The sequence below is a fragment of the Lepisma saccharinum genome, chromosome 25, assembly GCF_977018435.1.
Source record: "Lepisma saccharinum chromosome 25, izLepSacc3.1, whole genome shotgun sequence".
NCBI classification, from domain to species: domain Eukaryota; kingdom Metazoa; phylum Arthropoda; class Insecta; order Zygentoma; family Lepismatidae; genus Lepisma; species Lepisma saccharinum.
This window is the reverse complement of record NC_139253.1, coordinates 24,973,443-24,998,313: the sequence shown is the minus strand read 5'-3', so window position 1 is coordinate 24,998,313 and position 24,871 is coordinate 24,973,443. Positions and strand designations below refer to the sequence as shown.

The window sequence follows — 24,871 nt, the reverse complement described above, 5'->3', positions numbered from 1 at the left end:
TGAACATCCCGTGTCGCTTGTCCCATTGGTTTGAAAGTTTCCTTACACTCATGTCGATGGCACTAAGAAAGTTTTGTGAGGTTCCCCTTGTCGTTTCATGCAATCATCGTTATCATCATCGGCGCGATTAGTTTAAATCGGAAGAAAAGAGACAGTAAATATCAAAAATACAAATGCTTCAGTGTGTATATCTTTAAAAGAAATTATGATGATGATAATAATTCATTCATTCATTCATTGTTTTCTGCCTAATTGGCAGGTTCTTCACTGCAATCTCCATCTTTCCCTATTCTCCGCCTTACGCTTCGTAATAGCATACGACCCAGTTAAATTAATATCATCCATGATCTGATATCTCTTTCTTCCACGGACTTTTCCTCCTTCAACCATTCCCTCCAAGGCATCCCTTAGCAGGCAGTTCCTTCTTAGACAGTGTCCTAACCAGTTTCTTTTCCTCTTCTTGATGGTCTCCAGTATAGATCTTTTTTCACCAACTCTTTTCAGTACGGCTTCGTTTCTTACCTTGTCCGTCCATTTTACACGCTCCAGTTTTCGCCATGTCCACATTTCAAAAGCTTCGAGTCGTTTCTCTTCATTTCTTCTCAACGTCCAGGTTTCTGCACCATATAGTGCTACACTCCACACAAAACATTTCACTAATCTCTTCCTTAGATCTATGTCCATGGGTCCACAAAAAACATTTTTTCTTCTATTGAAAGCTTCTTTTGCTATTGCGATTCTCATTTGCACTTCTTGTTTGCAGCTCATGTCACTGCTTATAGTGCATCCTAGCTACTTGAAGCTATCCACTTGCTGGATTCTTTCACTGTTTGCTCTGACATTAATATTCCTTGGTCTCCGTCCTATAACCATTGCCTTTGTCTTCTTTACATTAATCTTCATCCCATACTGCTCACAGCTGCTGTTTAACTCTTCTAACATACTATTTATGGTTATTTCATCCTCAGCGAATAATGCCATGTCATCAGCAAATCTTATGCAGTTTATTCTTCTTCCTCCCAATTTGACACCTCCTGTTCCCTGGAAACAATTTTTCACTATATCTTCTAAATAGATATTAAACAAAGTAGGCGATAGGCAGTATCCTTGTCGTACTCCTCTTCCAATTTCACAGCCTTCTGTCATTTCGTCTCGTGTTCTCACTTTAACTCGTTGATTCATATATAAGTTGCTTAGAAGTCTCCTCTCTTCCCAATCTACCCGAATTTTCTTCAGAATTTCTGAGAGTATAACCCAATTCACTCTATCAAAGGCTTTCTCCAGGTCTACAAATACTACAAACACCTCCTTTCCTTTCTCTAAATATCTTTACCCAATGGTCCTCAGTAAACCAATTGCATCCCTTGTACCTCTCCCTTTCAATTATCACATTCATAGAAATGCTTCATGTAAAAGAATCAGACGTTGCAGCGAAAACTCCATTTACTTCCATTATAAGCAGACGAATACGCACCGAGACCAACACCAGCGCCTCTAGCGGTATCATTTTCGAGTGGAACCAGCCAGAGATGCCAGAACAGTGCCGTTTTCCACACTACGTTATTCAAGGCGCTGTACCCAAAGTAAGTATATAATATAGTTGAGGGTGCAATTAACGAAATTGAAACAAACAGCAAAAATAAAAATATCAGAGATTTATATAAAGGTGTAAATGAGTTTAGAAAGGGGTGGCAACCTAAAGTAAACTTGATAAAAGATAAAGACGGTGATTTTCTAGCTGACCCAAGCGATATTCTAAATAGATGGAAGAACTACTTTAATGACCTTTTAAATGTCCATGTAGGAGATAAATCAGAAGTAAATGAAGTCCACACAGCAGAACCTTTAGTTCCAGAACCTAACTTGACTGAAGTTAAAGATGCTATTAAAAAGGCTAAAGAATAACAAAGCACCTGGCATTGATTTAATACCAGCTGAGTTAATTAAATATGGTGGAAATTCATTAATATGTCAAATTCATAAATTAATTTGTTTAATATGGAATAAAGAAGAAATCCCTCAACAGTGGAAAGAATCCATAATTGTTCCTGTGTTTTAAAAAGGTGATAAAATGAACTGCAATAATTACCGTGGAATTTCTCTACTCTCAACAACATACAAAATATTGTCTAACATTCTTTTAACAAGACCAACCCCATATGCTAATGAAATTATAGGTGATTATCAATGTGGATTTAAACGTAACAGATCAACTACAGATCAAATTCTTCACATCAGACAGACACTTGAAAAAAGTGGGAATATAATCAAAATGTCCATCAGCTATTCATTGATTTCAAAAAAGCATATGATTCGGTCAAAAGAGATAAATTATATAATATATTAGTAGAGTTTGGAATACCTAAGAAGCTTGTTAGTATGATAAAAATATGCACCAGTGAAACAGAAAGTAAAATTCGTGTGGGTATTAATATGTCTGACAAATTTACAATTCATGTTGGGTTAAAACAAGGAGATGCATTATCTCCATTGCTCTTTAATTTTGCTTTAGAATATGCTGTTAGGAAGGTAAAAGAAACTAAAGAAGGACTAAAATTAAATGGTGTGACTCAGTTGTTAGCATATGCAGATGATGTAGACTTAGTACTGGGGGATGATGTGAATACAATTAAGAATAATGCTAAAATATTTTTCAAAACTGCTAAAGAGATAGGTTTGGAAGTTAACAAAGAGAAAACTAAATATATGCTTACAGGCCGAAACCAAGTGTTAGGTAATAATCAAAATCTAATTATTGATAACAACTCGTTTGAACCAGTTTCCAAATTCAAATACTTAGGAGTAATATTAACAAATGAAAATTATATTAAAGAGGAAATAAAAAGTAGGCTTAATTCAGGAAATGCATGTTACTTCTCTCTTCATAAACTTTTGTCTCTCGTTTAATATGTTATGTCGGCTGTTGGGACATTATTATTTTTTGCCGTGCCCTTGAATGTAAATGTTCTGAATGCTTGGCAACACTGATTTCATCATGGCCACAACGACAGACGACAACCTTCCTATGCTGCCGATGTAGTCAGTTATTGCCAAACCACAGTGCAAGAATATTGACAGCTGTAAGTATCAATGGGAGAAGAGTGTTACTGTTCAATTTACTTAAATGCTTTAATTTCTACATTTCACTATCGTATAAATGTTTACAAAACCAGATCACAGAGAGCAGATAGTTAGTAATTCTTGTAGCAGATGACATTCGGGAATGGCCTTGCAGATACAAAAATCAAATTTTGACCTTCTATTCGTAATTTAGTACCAGTGATATTACTGTCGTTGTGTCGAAAGAACATTTTTCGTATTTGTAAAGGAAATTGTTTAAATAAATTGAAATTGGTTCCGTATGCTAATCTCATTTGAAATTGCACTATAATAGGCCTTGCACTGAAATTTATAAATTTAGTAGTGAATGGCACTTTTATATAAGTATTGTAACATTTGGTAGGTGTTCAACCTAGATACATTGCAGACGAGGAGGTTAATTATTGATCGATTAATTGGTCGTAAATGTGATTCCAACATCTGGTAACGGTTCCGATTGTTTTATGATTTCTCCTAGCACAAAGACTAAGGTAACAGTTTCATAAATCTGAGACACATTTCTTCATTTTTACAGAAGAAGCTACATACGGAAATGAGTTTCTCGAAGATTTCCAATGTTAGTCGAGGTATTTTCTTTCATCGTGGAATCTATTTGAACGGGAAATCATGTATTTTCAATAGAAATATCTCACCGACACACAATTGCCATTGCTTTCGTACGTGAACTGGATGCTCCATACGTTGGATGATGTAACCACCTGTCAGTGTTTCCAACCCCCCCTTTTTTTAACTATGCTTGCCTAACCTAACCTTATCGGAATGGTTTTTGGGGCTATCCGTCAGCTAAACGTGCATAATGTACAATTTGCACATGTGATGAACACGATAGTAAGTATTTTTCGGTGAAGAAGGTTGGAAACACTGATATTCGAAAACAAAAGAAGCTATATCATTCGCAAAGTAAGCGATATCGCACCGTTACGTGTGTTTGGTAGCACTTAGAAAAATGTGTTATTTTAGTAGAAAAAGTGGGCATGAGTTTACAATACCGGACCACTCTCCAATTTCTATAAAATTTTGCCTACTTACTAATTTCGGTGTCCTGATGACTTATCTGTAGTTCATATTTGGCGGTCACTTGTTACAATTGTACATTTATGTGTACAACTTGTAAAATAACCTTGCGATTTACCATGGTGATTGTCCATACACAGCAATTCGGGACCATCTTTCTTTCGCAATTAATTAGCTAATGGTCTTCCTTTACGCACAACAATCTTGTTGACGACAGACGAGGAATGCCTACGAGGTTAGGTTAGGCCTGTTAGGTTAGGTTCCATTAGCATAAATACAAAGAAAAATTAATATTTTAGCTAAGAGAACTATACCTTATCTTGCCTGTTGATTTCTTCATGTTGGGAAAATGGCGTCTTCCGTGGAGCTATTGTTCTTATGGTAGGGTTACGTTACGTTAAGAAAACATAGTTTATTTCATTTTTTTCTCGATTTCCATACTTGACCGCCAATTATTACATGCAGATTCGTGATTAGGAGTTCACAATTAGTGAGTAGGCGAAATTTCATAGAAATTGGAGAGTGGTCCAGTATTGTAAACTCGTTCCGAAAAAGTGTTTGTTTTCATTGTAAAAAGCATAATGGCACTTCCGTAATACACAGTTGGTAAGTATGAACCTTGTGAAACACAAAATATCCGATTTTAATGTGTCTCAGATCTATGAAACTGGTACCAAGAATAATTATCATAGAATCTTGAAAATCATTGTCACATGAAATTTGAACCTTCCTTAAAATGAGCACTATTTGCACTCGAAAAAAGTTATTTATGTTGAAAAAAACAACTTGAAAATTACCTTACGCACTTCTCATGGACAAGATATTTTTCGTCTACAAGTGACAGTAAATATCATAGAAGCGTGGGAATGAATGTAGAAGTAAATCGGAAACCTTAGTAGAATGGATTTAGGGACTTCATTTTAATGCTAAGGGAACCAAACCTAACCTGCCGAACCTATTTTTATTATTTCATAGAAATGTAACTTCAAATTGAGAAATGCACAGTGGCAATTTGAAGCATTAAATACCTACTATTAGCGTACAATATTATTTTTTACTTTCAAACGATAAAACACAAGGGTCGATTGTGCAGTCTAGCCAATAGAAGTGTTAACGGTACCCAAAGAAACACACGTTCAATATAACATAGTTTTTGGTGTAAATTGTTCAGATAATCCTGTACTTCGTACAGGCTCGGGCTGTCAGCATGTGAAAAAAACCTCGCACCACCATCAAAAAATATTGTACTAAAATAAAATTAATCAGCGTAATGCTACCAACTATGTATTTATTTGTGTGTGTATATAATATATATATTATTTTGATATTGGCAGATGTGTTTTTTTAGTGAAGATCTGATTGGATTACACATACTAATGTCTTCCATTGGTCATTTCAGTTGCAGAAGGCTAAATAGAAGGAGAAAAACTATGTGCACTCAGATTGGAAAGTTTTTGCAACAGAGGATGTGTCACTGATGAATAACAATAATATTGTAAAACATACTAACATGCAAGGAGATGTAGAAATCATGAAGAACTTTACAATAAAAATATGTCAGAAACCTGAAACTTCATCTGTTCCAAACTATAACCAGCGAGGGCCCAAATTTCAGATCTCAACCATTGAAAGTACTATAGTTCGTTCTCCAAAATGGGATTCCAGTACATGTAAGTACTGCTACCATCACCATAGTAAACGTAAATTATAGTGCTGATTGTGTGTGAATAAATATATATATGCAAAGTAATTGCTACTTGTGTTTTGATCAAGTTTGTGATTTTAAAAAATTCTGTATATTGCATTTTAAAACTTTATAACAATAGTACAACATAATGGAGGTCAGATAACAAACTAACTTTTGAAGACATTATTTCACAGGCGAGGACACAATATTTGGTTGCAATTTAGTTTAAATATTAAGAATTTGAGCATGCACAAATATATACATATGTACTCAGTGCCTTCATTCACACTAGAATTAGAAAGATAAACTTTAAAAATGTAGCAATATGCCTGACATGTTTTCCCTACGATATATATCCGTTGTGTCTTTACTTTCCTGACATACCTCGTATAACATGGAATTTGTTACTGGGCATGGTATGAACAAATGGGATTAGTTTTGCCCATTTTATGTGTGTGTGTATAATTGTGCATGTGTACTTTGTTGTAAAAATAATTTTAAAATGTTAATGTGCATGTAGTAATGGTGAAATTACTTTCTTTTAGTATCAAGATTATCCATACCTCAATTGAAGCAGTTAATTGATGAGCTGTTGTCTGTGATAAGAAGTAAGTAATGGTGTGTGTATTTATTTCAGTGTTAAGTGGATTCATGTGTAAAATAGATTGTAATGTTTCACTTTCAGTGTTCCTTCCTGATTGTTGTTCTTCAAACATGTTTAATCATACTTCTTCCTTACATACATACACACACAGTGCTTTTTTCTGGCGGAACTCTGTACAGGTACCTTTTTATAGGTGATCATACCACATTATTTTCAGTAGTTCTTACGATGAAATCAAAAACCGACTTAAAGAGTACCAGAACATTTCTTCCTAGAACAGAAAACACACTGTCTGTGTATGTGTGCATGTATTGTTACTTGACCTCTATATACATTCCTGTACTGCTTTTAAATGTTCAGTATTAGCACAGGGTGGCTCTCACCGGGAATTTTGCATGAATTTTTGTCCGTAGATGTGAAAAGTTGCAACTTTTATTAATCCAAATCCCATTGAATTTACACATACAGTAGAGCGTCGATTATCCGAACGTCGGTCAACCGAACGACCGCTTAACCGAACTGTGTACTCGCTCACTTTCAGATATCTGTAATGAAAAAAGTACGTGACTTAGCTGCTCGTAAGCGTGTAGGCTTGCTTAGACAGACCAAAATAAAGGATTTTTTTAAACGTTAATTTTGTGTACTGTGTGTATTGTTCATGCAAAATGCGTATGTAATATGTACATATTTTTGTTTAATAAACTGTACCACATACTATATATTCCTACTAAAGTTGCCTTTGTATGTTACTTTGTAATACATACTTAAAGAGATGCCTGTTTTTATGAATAAATTTACTGTACAGTACTTCTTTTTGGCAAATAAACATGTACAGTTCGATTATCCGAACAAACCAGTTTTCCGAACACCCATGTCCCCCAATTACTTCGGATAATCGACGCTCTACTGTATTTATAAATGCCCTGAGCCAAGTTTTTCACAGTTTATTTTTTATTTGTATCGATGTAGGAAAAGAAATGTATGTGGAAAATAAAACAGAATTCAATCCATTTATTTTGTTAGTGTCCTTTGCAGAACAATCTATTAGGCAGATGGAAGTATATTGCAAGATAAGATAAATTGAAGTTGATTAGGTAAATTTATTTTTGAAATCCTTGTAGCCTACAGTTATCAATTTTTAATAGATTAGTATATCTCATAACATTTGTGACTTCTCCTTGTAGATGTATTTGGAGTCTGAGTATGTGAATTGGCACCTTAAATTAAATATTTGAAATATATATATATATTACCATTTAATTGAATTGAATTAGAACTTTTGGATACATTGGAATCACACAGGCTCTTTATAGTGTTAATATATTTTTGTGTGGGGTTGGCGGTAATATGAGAGGTTGAAATAGAGAAAACATCTTCTTGTACCCTTGAATTTTATCATGATCCTAGAGTAGCCATCCTGTAGCAGGAATCAACATTGGCATAGATTGCAAATCGATCGTAGTAGCTTTTTCCCAATGTTTGTAGAATTTTTTGTTTTTTTATTGTATTTTATTCATTTTTGTACAATTTGTCACAGATTTTATTACATAGTACACATTACTCCGAGATATATGTATATTTATTATAACATGTGTATCTATTTACATCCTAACATACTTGGGAACTTTACATTAAGTTACAGTACATCATTTGCACTTTGAGTTGTCATTCGTGCACCTACATGCCACCCATTCCCCAGCACTGTAATTATATCTGCTCACATTGGCCATGGTGAAACAACCATGTATTCGAGCAAGCATTCAATGTGACCTTCAGAACAGGGTTGCCAACCATGAAAACAAAATCATTCCCAAACATCCAAATACTGGCCAATTTTCAACATGGTGTACCACGAAACCAGATGGACTCGGACACGCTCGATGTATCCTCCCTCGTTCTGTTGTAATAGTGCTCTGTTATGGTCTTGGCTTGTGCTTACTTTTAACATGCAAAGGCAGGAAAGAGCAAAATCAGGATTATGCTTGATAGCCAGAGTAGGTTATGTTAGTCATGAAGCAGCCACTTCGCAACTGGAATTGCCACCTGTACTGACATACTCTCAATGACAATTGAAAAAATACGAACAGCTCACAAGGTCAGCTGCAAGGATATATTAGAGGGGGAGGGGTCAAGACCCTCCGTGAAAGACTTGCAATTAAGTAATCAAATATACGTACTTCTTTAGCATTTCCTGTGCAATCGAAGGTAATTTATTTCCACCGAACTTATATGAATGCAAGGATTAGATTTTTATCATGTGGCTTTGCCTTGACAGCACCTAAGAAGATTTGTACACATTACCGCTTATAGTAATATGCATAAAATTTTAATCACGAACTTCGTCATCTGAGCCTAACATTATATTTTGTTATTCAATAAGTTTTTTAATTTTTTGACTATTTCTATGCCATGACAGTTATGTTAACAAATTTTCACAATCTTATCTGCACGTAGTCTAGATAATGAATGGTTAGCACTGTGCGCTACAATGCCAGTGTTCCTGGTTTCAAATCCCAGCCTGGGCATAAGTGTTCCTTGTGTCTGCTGACCGTCGTGGTGAAGTGGTTAGAAGTGTACACTATGATGCTAAAGATCCTGGAACCTGGTATTATTTGTGAGGTCCCTTCATTATTGTTTGTTTGAATTGTTATTTTAAGTCCACTTTATGCACAGATAGGCTAATCTGGACTGGACCTTCTAATGATGCGATCATTACTGAATCCTATTTTTATGTTATAAATTGTGTATGGCTATGTATTCCTGTACTTTTGGGTTCTTGGCCGTTGGGGAGCAGTAAGTTTCCAGTAACTGTTTAGGTCATTAGCGGTGCCTATAAATAGGAAGGGCAGGGGAGCAGTCGGCCTCAGATGTTTGGCGGAGTACAGCAATGTAAGAGGTATCTTTTTCTCTGAGGGGAGCAGCTGGGCGAGCTTTCTTTCCTTACTATGTGAACCGACGGGGATGTTAACTTTCTTTCTTTTAATACACACACTTGCTCTTTTCACATTATTCCAATAGTTTATTTCATGTGCGAAACCGGGTACACAACACACATACCTTCAGCCACCTTTTTTGGTACTGCGGGTTATATATTTATTTTTTTACTCGTGGAGCCAGTGGCTACGCGAGTCTACACACTCTCTTCGGGAAAGGGGGACAGGGTACACCGAAATGTAATTTTGCGAATAACGGCCAAAAATTAACTTCTGTAAATTTAATATGAATAAACCTATATATATATCTAAAAAGAAATCGGCGTTAAGTTTTAATTTTAAGAAGTACGTGTCTATTGCCTAAACTAGCATCCACAGAACTTCAGGTACTGCAAGTTTTGAACCTAGAGACAAGGATTCAAAAATGTATGGTTGTGTATATTGTGTATGTTGCTGAGAATCAGCTTAAAAGCACAAAATATATCGTTCCATACTGGGGGCTCAGAGTCGGGATATTTTTTTGTGAGAAGTACTGAAGGCATATGTTATTGCGAAGTGGAAAGAAAGTAACAGAAGACAAAATGGCAATTCAAATAGACAGGGAGCTCATTGGCAAGTTGCTAGGCAATGCGAACTTGGAGGGAAGGCCTGAGGAAGATATTGTTGGGGAACTTGAGAGACTTTCTCTAAACCGTACGCAAGGAACTTCCGCAAGGGCAGGCGAGGAGAAAATGAGCAAAATCTTGGAAAAAAGCAACATTAACATTCCGATCTTTAAGGGAAACGTCGGCGATGTAAGTCCACGCTATTATTTGTATGAATTACAGAGTTATCAGGAAATCATGGAAATTGGGGATACTTTTCTCTTAGATAGAATCTTGCCGCTTTCGTTGAAGGAAATCGCTGCAGATTGGTTCAGATTTTCGAGACCTTTCGGCACTTTTAGGGAATTCGAGAAGGCTTTTCTTGAGGAATACTTTAGTGTCGATTATGATTCGGAAATAGCAAGGATCATTCAGAACAATTACCAGTCACCAGACCAGTCTCTTCTTGCATTTATTCGACACACCAGGAAGCTTTTTGCAATGATTGAGAAACTAGGGACAGAAGACGAGATTATCCAGCATGTTTTGAAATTTTCCCACCCTAAATTCAGAACACACTTGTACAACAGAACATTCGCAACAATCAAAGATTTGGAAACCCATTCTATGGACATTCAAAAGACATTGTATTCAGAAGCTCTGTACTATTGTGCAGAGCTAAGAGATAGCAGTTTACCACTAGCGTCAACTTCAGGGAGTGTCGCGAGGCAATTAGTAGATGCGGGGGCAACAAACCTTTTCGGCAGCGTGGGAACAGAAGTATCAATGAGTGCCATAAACCCGGGTCTTTTCAACCGCTTGAGCCTTTCCGGGAATTTTGGAACTCCATCGAGAGCGATGTGGGAAGGGGTATGAGGAGAAGGGGGTATGATTGTCCGCAGAAAGGCGCAACCTGTGCCGTTTCTGAAGATACCGCTAGAGTCGTTTTCACGTTCAGAAGACACAATGGGCTCTTATGGGCAATGCTTTTCTTATGGGAAATACGAGCGCGCTGTTGTGAAATTTCTGGATTTACAAATTTAGCTTAAGTAAAATCGGTACCTGCAGTTTTGCAGGAAATTTTGTAGAGAATACGATGGTGAACACAAAAAACTGGTAACTTGCTTACATAATTTTAGATAAATTAAAAATGCAAATTTTCCGTGAAAACACAATTTTTACATTGTTTTCATTCCTAACGTTGAAACATGCCGTAAAATTGAAGCATTCATTATTAAAAAAATTGACACTGTTTTTTAATTGTCATAGGTGATGGTGGTACTCAGAATTTATGAATACTTTAAAGCATATTCGCATTAAAAAATATTCAAATAAAGTATGTGGAGATTTTTTATATTCGTGCAGTAGAAAATGTCGTCGCTGGCCATTTTTTGTTCTGTAATTCCAAGTAAAAACTTCCAGCGACAAAGTTGTGGAGAAAATAATGAAATTATTTTTTATAACCACTCAAAGGTTCCCAGAAATATTACTTCCATGCATTTGGAGTTTCTTTTTAACCCGAACCGTGCGCGAAGTAAGGAGATGTTGTCTGGCGATCTTGAGCCGACTCACCGCAGCATTCCGGCTATCACCACCAAGTTTTCGAGTTGTTATTTTATTTCCATTCAGTAAAAATATGAACTTCATGCAGTTTGTTATAATAGAATTGAAATTACTTAAATTTAATAATTGACAATTATTTCCAATGCTGCTGTTGTGAGCAACATTAGTGCTGTCGCAAATACACGTTGTTTTCGTTTACATTACTGTCGACATTAATACTGAAATGAAGACCACCTTTCAGTTTCCAAGGTACACATAAATTCATAGACACCATATTAACCTTTGAAAGGCTTTCCAACACGTGACAAAATATGGGGCTTCAAGATAGAAATATGACATGCCTTGCTTGAGTCATTTACGTCTTATCAGTTCACGTGGGCCATAACTCATTTGTTTGTTTGGGTTGCAACCCATATGCCAGGTTCCCCTTACTTGAGTGAGAGATCTACTTTGGTCTGTTTAGACTTTTTCCCTCTCCCGAAAAAGTGTTTTCAGTTGTGTGAGCTCTCAGTGATTTTTACTTTTTTAAGTGATTTCTGAAGTGTCATATTCGTGCATTACACTCGCGTGTGTAGTGATCGCAATGGATCATAGTAAAAAGGGTAACTGTAACGTTCACAGTATAATATTAATATTAATAATTACATATAATTATCATTATATATACAAAATATGTAACACCTTCATTGTGAAGGAAGGTCATCATTTCCCGGCGACATGAGCTAGCGCTGTATTGGCAACACTGTGCGGTTTCTCCATAAGCGCCGTTGTGTCTTCTGAACGTGAAAACGACTCTAGACCAGAACAGATAACTCCGGTTCTTGCACACGTAGAAGGAAAGCAAAACAGGGGGAGGAATAGGGAAATACGCAACGGCAGAAATTTCACTTCTGGTGACAAAAAACCGTTAGTCACCTGTAAGGTTCAGGGAAAGGACTTCTCGCTATATTGGATTCTGGTGCGTCTGTGAGCACCGTGTCTGTTGAGATCGCAAGAGAACTGGAAAAACAAGGAAATAAGATTAACAATAAACGTATTAATATTTTTTTGGCAGTAGGCTCTGTACAATCATGTGGGGAAATGTATCTTACTGTACATTTGAATGGGATGAAATTTAAGCATAAATTCGTCATTCTGCGCAATTGTTTCACGGGATTTATCGCAGGTCGTGGGTTCATAAGGAAGGCCGGCATATCGCTACATTTGAAGCAGGGAGGCTACAGTTTTGAGGACAGTAACGTCATTCATTTATTTTCTGCGGAGAAGAGGGAAGTGGGAAAGAGGCTTCCGTTCTCGCAGCAGGGGAGGATGTCGACTGTGGAAGCTGGAGCTGGGCTAATCGCGACGATGACTGCGACGGTGGAAAGAAATGAAACTGTTACTGAAGCAACCGCGATGATGGGAAATTGCAAACCACACCCCGAAACTGAGGACATGATTGACCGTGTCGAATGTTCGACTGACACTGTGCAGAATTGCAGATTTCAGCGCTTTGTGTACTGCAGAAAGTGCGAAGCAAATGAGGAAGAAACAGAGGGAAAATTTGCTTCGGAGCACAAAACTGCCCATGGTTCGTCTCTCTGAAAGTAAAGAAATGGAAGATTCTTCATTGTTGCCATTCTTCCACTGAGGGAAATGAAGAATACAATTCTGAGGAGCCACGTAGGCTTCTGGACACAGCCTCCCTCATTTCCGAGCAAATGAAAGACAAGTTTCTTGCTGATGTAGCGAGGGCTACAAGGAATGAGGGTGGAAGGAACGAAGAAGTACAAGGAAAAGGTGAAGACCCAGGCCAAATCTTCGTACTTCGACAACGAGGGAATCCTTAGGAGAAATTTGCCTACGGAAAAGTACAAAGAGAAGGAAAAAGGGAAAATATGGGCACCTGCATCTCTACGTTCGCAAATTCTCGTGTCGTCGCATGATAATGCATTCGCATGTCATCCTGGGAGATTGAAAACGTTAGCGAAGGTTAGGGAACAATACACTTGGATAGGCCTAACTAAAGACGTTATCCAGTATTGTAAGTCATGCCAGCCATGCTGCGTATTAAAAGATGACAGGAATAAGAAGCAAGATTTCATGTCAAGTAAGGAGGAAACGAAATTCAAGATGGAAGACGCCAAGAAGAAAGCTTGTGATAGGAAACGCCGCAAATGCATGTTTCAGGTGGGGGATAAAGCTTGGCTTAAGAAACATTCTATCTCTGGTAAGGCTAACAGAGGAACCAGTAAATTCTCAGGGAAGTCCTCTGGATCACACACAATTGTGGAGCAAACTTCGGCAAATACTTTCAAAATGAAACACAGCGGGGACGGAAGAATATTGAGAGCCAACAGTGACCAGTTAAAGCCTTATACTTCGCCACCTGACTTTGCAAGGAAAGTAGCGGAACCCAATTCAGCAAAGAGAGAGCACGTAACTTCGGCAGGAGGAGCAAAACGAAGATATATCCCGGATGCGTTACAAGTTGAGAAACAGATTCTAGTCTAATTTCAAAGGGGGATTTTTTGTAAATATTGTACATAGGGACTTATCTATCTTTTACTTATTTTCTCTACCTCATACCTCATACAGTACTCATACAAAGGTGTCGTTCCGCAGTCAATTTCATCGTGAAAGTAACGCAAAGTTAGTGCGTATTCTTTTACCGTGTAATTTCGTCGAGAAGTCGAAGTTCGGTGGCGAGTGAACACAGTTCTAGCGCCGGGCATAGCAGTGACATCTTCGGATGTAGAGCCAGTTCGATCCATTCATGTGGAATGGAAACCGGTCGAAGCGGTGACTTCCGATCTCGGCAGGAGCGCAGAGCAGTGGCGTTGCCGGGAGTTGAACCAGCAGCCTTGATGACTTGGATGGATTTCCAGGAGACTGTCTCTCATTGGTCCAGGAGGAAGGATGGAAGAGATGCTGAGTGGGTAAGAATCGACGTGGGTTAACCAGCTCCAGTGCTGAGGGAAGATCGCAGATCTCGAAGTACACTTGTGGACAAAATTAGAGTGAACATTGACTGTCAGTGTCGTGTGATCTAATGGAAGTGTGTTTGTAGTGAACAGAAACTGCGGACAAGTGCTTTGTGTATATTAGTATTATTTTTCTAGGTTACAGAACTTTGATTTTTCTCTCTTCAGGAAGGGGGGACTATGTAATGATGCGATCATTACTGGATCCTTTTTTTTATGTTATAAATTGTGTATGGCTATGTATTCCTGTACTTTTGGGTTCTTGGCCGTTGGGGAGCGGTAAGTTTCCAGTAACGGTTTAGGTCATTAGCGGTGCCTATAAATAGGAAGGGCAGGGGAGCAGTCGGCCTCAGATGTTTGGCGGAGTACAGCAATGTAAGAGGTATCTTTTTCTCTGAGGGGAGCGGCTGGGCGAGCTTTCTTTCCTTACTATGTGAACCGACGGGGATGTTAACTTTCTTTCTTTTAATACACACACTTGCTCTTTTCACATTATTCCAATAGTTTATTTCATGTGCGAAACCGGGTACACAACACACATACCTTCAGCCACCTTTTTTTGGTACTGAGGGTTATATATATATATATTTTTTTTTTACTCTTGGAGCCAGTGGCTACGCGAGTCTACACACTCTTCGGAAAAGGGGGACAGGGTACACCGAAATGTAATTTTGCGAATAACGGCCAAAAATTAACTTCTGTAAATTTAATATGAATAAACCTATATATATATCTAAAAAGAAATCGGCGTTAAGTTGTAATTTTAAGAAGTACGTGTCTATTGCCTAAACTAGCATCCACAGAACTTCAGGTACTGCAAGTTTTGAACCTAGGGACAAGGATTCAAAAATGTATGGTTGTGTATATTGTGTATGTTGCTGAGAATCGCCTTAAAAGCACAAATTATACCTTTACAACCTACAGTTTAAAGTGAGGTCCAAACCACTGTGCAATGTGCCTCCACTGGGTATCAATTTCAAGTGGTAGAGTGACTAGTCATGTAAAGTTGTGGGTGAGGTTATGTTGGCTTGAGAAAGTTCTAGGAACCAGAATGAAATGTTGCATGAAAAATAAATAAAAACCACTTGAAGTAACCATATATTAAAATGTATTATTATTATTATTGATTGATGTATTTAATTTATTTTGCTTTGCATTTGTCAATGATAAGAATGAGTGATGATATGATGAAATTGATAAGGGACCCTCACAAAGAACTCACATGCCCAGGCCGGGAGTCCTGGCATTGTGGCATGCTGCGTTCGCCTCGGAGCCCGGTTTGTTATTATTATTCTAAGACACTTGGTTCAGATCTATCTTTATATGTGCCTGGTGCAGCCAGGCTTGTCAAATTTCCGGAGCAGTTTTGGTAAAGAAGATTAATAAATCTTCATATGTATCATCTTAGGTTCTTCGGAAGAGCTTGTATCTGTTCTTCAGGAGAGACAGGAGTTGGTGGATGAAGTGCACTTACGAGAAGTGACTATTGAGCAGCTACTCCGACTGCAAATGCGAGACAATGAGGACCTGCTTTCGTTGCCAAGCTACTGAGGTTGTGCATTTTTATAATTTATCTTCAATGACGAAGCTGAGCAAGTGTGCTCTTTTTTGCCACATGGATAGAAAAAGTCATGCCATTTCTTAAAATAGCTTTAAGTTCAATTGAATCTCAGCGGGAGTTTTCAATGCCTGAATTTTTTCCCTATTTCCTACAAAGTTTCTTGAAACCGTAACATTTTTGACAGTATTGCACTGTAAATTTTGAAAAATGATATAATTAAGGGAATGGGTCAATTGAGGAATCACAGTAATACTGAAAGTAGAATTAGGTAGTGAAAAATGTACAAAAAATATCTTCAATTGTATTAAGTGCAGTGTAGAAAAGGTGGTAAGTAAATGTGTGTATCAAGGAATAGAAGTTATGTCGGTGCCAGTAACAGGAACATGTAATTGGAGACTTGTTATTTTTGTTTGCATTTATTCCTTTATTTATTGTTGATTTTGATTTCTTAAAGGAAATAATTTTACAGTGAACTAGTTTGTAGGTTTTAATTTAATGATTTTAATCATATGATAAATTTGTTTGAGTAAATGCGTGTGTGTATGTTAAAAGTGAATTGTGGGTATCATATAGAGTGAACTTGTAATATTAAATGATGCACAGTACTAAGCTTTGAAAAAAAAAACAGCAGATGAAGCAGTGGTATTCATAAATAGTGTTGATTTGATATAAAAATATTCCCTGGTTATATAAATGAAACAATGATTATAGATATATTGAAATTAGAGATGGACCAGTATGAAATTTTGGCTGAAATTGATAAAGTACCAATAGCCAAGGGTTAGGATACAGGGCACCTGAAAGTTTTCACCTGCTGCCTGAATTTTCAAATTCAGTGCTAAAAAAAAAAGATATATTTTTAATATTTTCGAGTTTGCTTATGGAAATGTCCATTATCTTTTTTTTTTTAAATGACGAGTACAGTATGTGTTTTTTAATGTTTGTGTATCATTAGATCAGAATAATAAACGTGCCATTGTAATTTTTTTTTTCTGTTGCCAGCAGAATTTTAATATCTGCGGCAATATGGTAGATCAGCCATGTATTAGTTATGCTATTACCGGGCTGGACTCATGGCCAATATAATCCTCCATGGGGCCTGTCTCATGTGCTGGCCTTGTGTGTTCGTAATTGTCCATTCATCCTTCACAATTAGCCAAAACTGGCAGAAAAGCAAAGTAAAATAATCAATCTATTCATGCTGTTACCGGTTGAGCCTTCTTTAGAAATGCCATTCTGGAGAAAGAAATAATTACTTTTAATACAATTTTGTATTAATTAATAAATTAAATGTTTTAAGATCATATTTCAAAATGTGTAGCTTTATCTTGGTTGGATTCGTGGCTTCCTTAGGTCATATTTGTCAAGAAAGCAAAAAAGGTGGCTCCTCAGAAAAGGGGACTGGCAGATGAATTATTTTTAGTTTTTTTTCTACCACTGCAGATAACCAATATTCTTCTGATCCGGTATAAAATTCCAAATGGTCCTTGAAGAATTTAATAAATGTATGTTACCAGATGAGTGCAATGCAAAAGAAGCTGCATATTTAGACATTTACTTTTAAAAGAAATAGGGGATGGTTATTATATGTTTTTTCCATAACAAAATAGCAGAATATTGCACTAAATTATAAGATATGTCAGTGGTAAAATTATCACTAATTTTAGAATTGTATCGATTTATCTGTCCTATCCTAATTAAATTTAAAACCATTTATAGTAATTTTAGTAGTTTATTTTAAATAGAACATATTTATTCAAACTTTAGTGTAAAATATGAATATCTAACATTGGGTACCTTAATTATTTGTAGTTTATGCATATATGCAGTCTTTAGTGATTCTCTATCAGGATGCTCTCAGGAAAAAAAAATTGTTTGAATAATTTTGCGAAGAAAAGTACAAAATGGTATAATGATTTTAGTGTGTTATGACTAGGGGGAGGGGGGATAGAAAATTGCAAATTCTTAATCTGAATTGCAGTGATATTTCTTTCTGCTTTTTAAAGATATTAAATAACAAAACAGTTTTTCTTAATACATAGAACTGTGTAATTTTATCTAAACATGCATTGTTTCTTTGAGTAGAAATTAGACCTGATTTGACAATCAACTAAAATGGATGATTGCAGTTACAATTAATGGTATATTTTTTTTATTATTAATACTGTTACAGTGCACTTGCATGCAAAACACTGTAGTTTTAACTGTTCCCAGCATAATAATAATAACATATTTTTCTGGACAATGATAAGACTAAACCCAGAATTTGTTTCCTTATAGGGACTTGAATGCCTCAGTTCACATAATGCACGTAGAGGGGCATTTTCTTGCCACAGTATTGCTTGAATTGTAAGCCAGTGAATATTTATTGTACTCAAGAAAGACCAAAATGTTCAATTAACATTGCATGCCAAAAATATTACTGACAAAATATGAGGATGGATATGGCAGTTTAAATTTCTTAGATTTTTCATTATAAATTTTTGTTTGTTTCATGTATCGATACTGCATACGAAATAATTGGTGTATTTGTGGATATTTTCAAATGTAACTGCTTTAATTTTAATAATATAATTTTTACTCTGTTATACTATTACATATAGTGGTTGTTGAGGAATAACTAATCAACGTAGGTTATTGGTTGTGGCATATTGACCAGATTCTTTTAGCTTTAAGTGAGCTGTGAGAATTAATTAATGCATAAGTTTAATTCATAGAATTGACACGATCTATTGTGTGATCGATTTCTTTTGTTTGTATTATATTGCTCAAAATGGGTGGACCAATAATTTATTGAAGTTGTTCTTTTTGAATGAATTGTAATGATTTTTTTCCATTTTACATCAATGCCATTATATTTAAGTTTGTGGGTTTAAGATTGTGATATTGTGTGTACTTAGTTTTACCTTCGATTGAAATGTGTAATATATTTTGTTGGTTTAAGTTGGTATTTTGGCAGGTTTTATGTGATGTTGTTAGTAAAGGTTGTGATATTTGGTATACCACTGTTGTTAAGGGGTAATAGTTGTATTGTAGGAATTTTGACTTTATAAAGGAACTTCAGTTATAATTTTAAGATACTTTTATCTCTAGAACATTTCTGTACATGTGTGAATCTCTGCAAGAAATGTACATCGTAGTTATTCAGATTTATGTTTTGTATTAATATTTTTCTTCGGAGTTGTGTGCAGTAGAAAGAAGGGATAATTTAAAATTCCCTAAGAATACTGCAAAAGTGAAGCAAATAATTGTTACTAATTACTCTGGTCGACATGACTTTGCTTTTCTCATAGATGACTGTTGTCTCTAAAAGAGTTTGGCATGCTGGTTCCAAAAATGAAATCCATTTTTACTCATCACATCTAGTTTTTTTTTTTTAATTTCTTCTCAGAAAACCACAATATACAATTACTTTAATTTCACAGTAAAATGTGTTCTTTCATTATTTCTGTTTATATGGTGGTAAAATATTGATTTTGTACATTACAAATCCTCCCAATTTAGAACTAGAAATGAATATAGAATTGTAAACATTTAATCCACCTTCCATGTGAGATATTGGCATAAAAATTGTATGGACTTCAGTTACGTAACATTTATTTACGCAATCCTTCATGAAAGTTTTCTTCACTAAATGTCCAAAAGTTAATGTTATAATATGGTGGGTCCATTGACCTTTGTGACATGGGGGGGGGGGGTGGATGTCATTTCTGTGATCAGCATTCAAAATACTTCCAGAATCACTTATTGATTTGGAAAGAACCAAAATTTTCATTGTATTTTTTTCCTATCTGTAATAAATGTAATGTAATGTCTACCAGTAAAGAAAGTCAAGAAATCAACAGGTAGAAGAAATTATGCTTGTTGTAAAGAATTGTTGCTATTTTTTACAGTATACTGAATTTACAATGTTGTATACATGTACTGGGATTTGATAAAATTGAATATTTGGAAATCTAAAATTGTATTAAGTTGTGTGGTTTGGATTTGTTCACTTTGTTCCTTAAGAATTATATTCTTCTATGCATGAAGTTTTGTTAAAATATTAAATAAAGTAAAGTGGCCATTCCCCATCTAGGATGAAGTCTATAGCATCAATTTTTACATGCATTAATAACAGTGGCGTAGCATGGGCATTTCGGGTGGGGAACGCCAAGTCCGAAGGAAGGGTCGGCCCTTTTTTGCTTAATAATTTACTTATGGTATTAGTCGCCACAGGTATTGTTTATTTGCCTGAAGTCAGCTTGGTTTTCAATAAAACATCATCCATGCATGTTTTAGCTAGAAAATGAGATGCCCCACTGTCACAAATGTTTTGAACTCTGGTGTTTTATACTTTTCCGTATGACGCAAGTCATTAGAAAACCTACCTGAATCACAAGCGCCTCTGAACAACAGTAGACGTCATTGTTGTGGGCGATCCAACTACTGATTGATTTGGTATATTTTACTTCGCTTTTCTACCACTTTTTGTTAATCACGAATATGAATGAGTGATATTTATGAAGTTGATGAAGGGACCCTCATAAAGAACACCCGTGCTAACGCCAGGATTCGAACCAGGGACCTTTGTTGTTTTGGCACGCTGTGCAAAATACTCTGACACGGAGGTGGGTGGATGATCCAACTATTGTACACTTTAATGACTCAACAGTGCCGATTAGTAATTCAGACCACTGTTTATTGCATCTTGGAATGGTGATAAACATTTTAAAATAATTTTGTCCACAGACCATTCGATGTTAAGAGTTTTCAAATGAATGCTAAACATTTCCATTGACACAATATTAAGCAGTTAGATACTAACGAAAAAATATTAATAATAAAAAAAAGAATAGTTTTGAATGAATGATGAATAATCTTTCATCCTCGTCATCACAGTTAGCCCAAGCAGAGAAAAGTGATCCAAAATACCTAAAAAGAATGCAATACTTGCACATAAAATACAAACAAAGCTTATGTAGTAAATATTCAAGGTTTTCTATTTCAGACTAAAAATATTGATTAAAATACGAAAAGCAAATATTTCAAATTTTACATGTGAAAAAAATATTTCTACCAATTGTAATGTTATAGTATAACTCTTCAGTTAAGGCACAAGATATGCACAAATAAATTTTCATGTTAGCTTGAAAATAGCATTTTAAAATTTATATATAATATGGTAGAAAAGTAAGCCTTCATTCTTTGAAAAATATTTACAGTGAGACGAGTAGTGTTTCTAGATTGGTAATTTCATAAAGTTGCTGCGGCTGTGATTGTTCCAAAGTGGATATGTATATATTTGTTTGAAATTCCTTCAGCATAATGATGAAATGTATTGCTCCATTAGCCAGCTTTATAATGTATCTGCATTTTTGTAGCTTCTGTGAAGCAGCATTGGATCAATGTATATGAGAGTTCTGCTTTTTGAAAAATGAAATTTAAATCAATATGTAAAAACATATTTTTCAATGTCTTTTCTCACAGCTTGTGATTTTGGTATAATGTTAACCTTAATATATTCATAAATGTTAATCCTGAACTCTAGATTGTTACTGATATCCCATAATTCTGCAGTGAACATCGGAATAATGATTGCCTATTCTGTATTCTGATCATGTCTTCAGGAATATTGTTGAGTTTTAGCAAAAGAATGTGTAATATTGTTGTCAAGTTACCAGAAATTCCAATATTGTTTAAATAGCTTTGGGACCAGGGTTTATGCTACAATATTCCTAAATTCAAGCCTAAGGACCAAATTCTTAGATACTTCAGAAGTATAAGCTTGTAATTTGACATGAATACCATATTTAAAAGTATGCTTAAAGATACGACTCAAATATTCATTATGCCTGATGTTAACTGTACCTCAACATACAAAAAGTGGTTATGCGAACCTTCAAGAAGAACACTGATACTCAACATATAAGTATGACATTTGGAGTGCATACATTTTTGAACCACCAGAAATAAAATTATTCCTGGTGCTAATTTAAAATTGAACCTGTTGGTTTATCACTCAAACCATCCTGCATATTTTTTAGTATGATAACTATGAAAATTGTTCAATATGTTATGCAGGAACTCAAATTTTACACAGAAAACATTTTTTTCATATCGTTCGTGGAAAATTTTGACTGTAAATGGTCTTGGTTGGTGTTGTAGTGACAAATTTTTGAGTCAACTCTTTGACATCATAATTTATTATTGAAGAACTTTGCCTTTTATATCACGTAATGATTTTTGAACATTTCCTCTTTCATACTGTAGCAGTCATATTCAATTTTTTCTTATAAGGCACTTACTATTATACTTGAAACTTTACTGCATAACATTTTTATACAGGAACATTGGGATAAATAAGCAAAATCTACTAACTTCAAGACTGATATTTGCTTTTTAAAATGTGTACAATAATTCAGTATGGGTTCTAGATGTAAAATTTCATATTTAAATGTATTTAATGTGGTACAAAGACTGTACAGCTAGAGACAGATATAATAGTAAGCAAATTGTGCATCACTGTGTTCATTCATTGTTTTTTTCACAACGTGGGGTTCAATGATTGAAACAAAAATTTATAAGCAGAGGCTCATCTTTGCTCCAGCACAAGTATACTCTGATTCCACAAAAATACATGGAATAAAAAAAAAATATATTGTGATAAGATATCTGAAGTAGGTAGGTATCAGTTGTATGTTTGGGAATACTATATACTGTAGTGCATTTCCTGAACTACTTGCTTTACTTTTGTGATTAATGCATTAAAAGCATTGGACTAAAAATTATAGATATTAGAGTTTAGACTCCAATTAACCAGTAGACATACATAAAAACAAAATTTGGCTTATTCAATTCTGTGTTAATCTATGCTAACCATTTTTTTTTTCGAATATGCCATCTATATTTTATCATCATGAGAACAAAAAAGTGGCATTTTTTTAGCTCGGCAAATATTCGGGCTCTCTGAAATTCTATAATTTAAAAATGGGTGGTCCAATCGTTTCAAAGGTTTTAAACAAAATTTTTAATTGATCAAGAAACTGTCATCAATATTGTGAAACAACTTTTTCATAATATTGGGTAGTTGTACAAACACAATATTGGTCTTTTGAAGCTCTACATACATTTTTAAAATCCATTATTATTGACAATTCACATTGCGAATCCGATTTTACAAATATTTTTATTCAACAGAGTAAAGATGTATGTGGAATTTTACAACACCGCACACAGCAATGTCTGTTAAACTGTGAGCTGTCACTGCGAGTGTGATTGTGGTGTTTGGGCCAGCTCTCGTTAAAAACAGTTAACATCAATTCTGGAATTTTGAGTTAGTGATTTGGAAACCCTGCAGATATGTATTTGCTCCACTTGTTTTATGCGACCTTCAGAATTAATTAGAATTGTAAGTTTTCTGGTTTTTAGCATAGATTAACAATATTGGCAAATAGTTCATTTTGTGTAGTGCCGTACAGGCATTTTTAAAATTTGGCCTCGGGTTAGAGGAAGACAAATAAAAAGAAAGATTGGCACAGATTTTATAGTTGCCCACTTTCTCATTGAGGGAGGGAAGTAAAATGCTATCGGATCACATTTGGCTCTTTTAAAGTGAGTAAATTCACATCAGCATGTACTAAGGTGCAGTACTTACTTACTTTCTTTTGGTGAAAGAATGTACTTCAGTGCATTTATGGTATGAAAATGTGGAAAAATAAATAAATGTGCAGCTATAAAGTGATTGCATGCAGATATTGAATTGGTTGATGTGAACAGTTTGGAAACAATATAATGTGTGTGTTCCTTACACAGAAAATTCTTATATACTGCATGTTCAACAAGTTGTTGGCTGAATTGTAAAAAGTGTTGTGATTATTTGTAGAGAAAGCGACACACAGCTATTGCATTTGTGTGTTGCATTTTAACATTCCATTTACATTAGTGTTTTTATGCACAAGATAAAAGGTACTGTTTATTCAGTTCACAATAGTTAAAGCTGGATGATAAAGAAACTACTTGTTAGGGTGTTGGTGTGAACATGTTTGCAATTTAAGTTTAATTCAGTCAAGATGTTGATTATTTAGTGTTTATCGTTGAGAAGAGAATATAATTGGCATTCATAATTGATTATATGAACTTACGTTATGGGTAATGAAAATCTGTTTTATTAAAAATTAAAATACAGAATAGTTTTTATTTTATTTATTTATCCCTCAGTGGCTGTGCATGTTGTGTTCTTGCCATCAAAAGTTCTAGGATTTCAGTACTTTGCAAGAATCCATTACATCTAATCATCCTCATCTTCTTGATTAGACAACAGCGCCAGAAAGAAGAGTAAAATAAACTAAGTCAACCAATCGTCACGATTAGCCAAGAGTGGTAGAAAGTTAATTCAAGATAAATACAAAATTACATCTTTATGGTGTGAAAACCTGCAATACGCTTGTCAAAATGCAAGTGTTTACTTACGTGTATTAATTACATTCAAGCTTGGATATGATGTCCGATCTTCGATTAGGTATTCAACATCCCTATTTAATAATAAATTAACAAATTGAATATTAGAAGGGCAAACCCTAGAAAAGAAGTCCATGATTGTATTATCAGAAAGGAGATAGAATTATTAATTATCGTAGGAAAGTTCTAGTAAATGGAGAAGCTTCTGGTTTCCGGAGGAATTATATTACAAGGGTCGTTCAAGGTTGACCGGGACTTTTATTTCTGCAGAGGAAATGGGTAGCAGAAGAAACACCAAACTATGTCAGTTTTTCAAAGTATTCTCCGTGCACGCCGAGGCACCGTTGCCATCATTCTGGCAGCTCCCGAATTCCTTTGGAGTAGAAAGAACTTGGTTGTTGTC

At 35.3% G+C, this 24,871-nt stretch overlaps 1 protein-coding gene across 1 annotated transcript; it reads left to right on the top strand.

Moving 5' to 3' along the window:
* Positions 1-2,997: 2,997 nt before the first annotated feature.
* Positions 2,998-24,189, top strand: LOC145978977 (protein EURL-like). The gene is made up of 4 exons (XM_083112032.1): positions 2,998-3,080; positions 5,534-5,804; positions 6,367-6,429; positions 15,877-24,189. The coding sequence occupies exons 2-4, from the start codon at positions 5,612-5,614 to the stop codon at positions 16,017-16,019; spliced, it is 399 nt and encodes a 132-aa protein (XP_082968158.1). The 5' UTR covers positions 2,998-3,080; positions 5,534-5,611; the 3' UTR covers positions 16,020-24,189.
* The last annotated feature ends 682 nt before the right edge of the window (positions 24,190-24,871 follow it).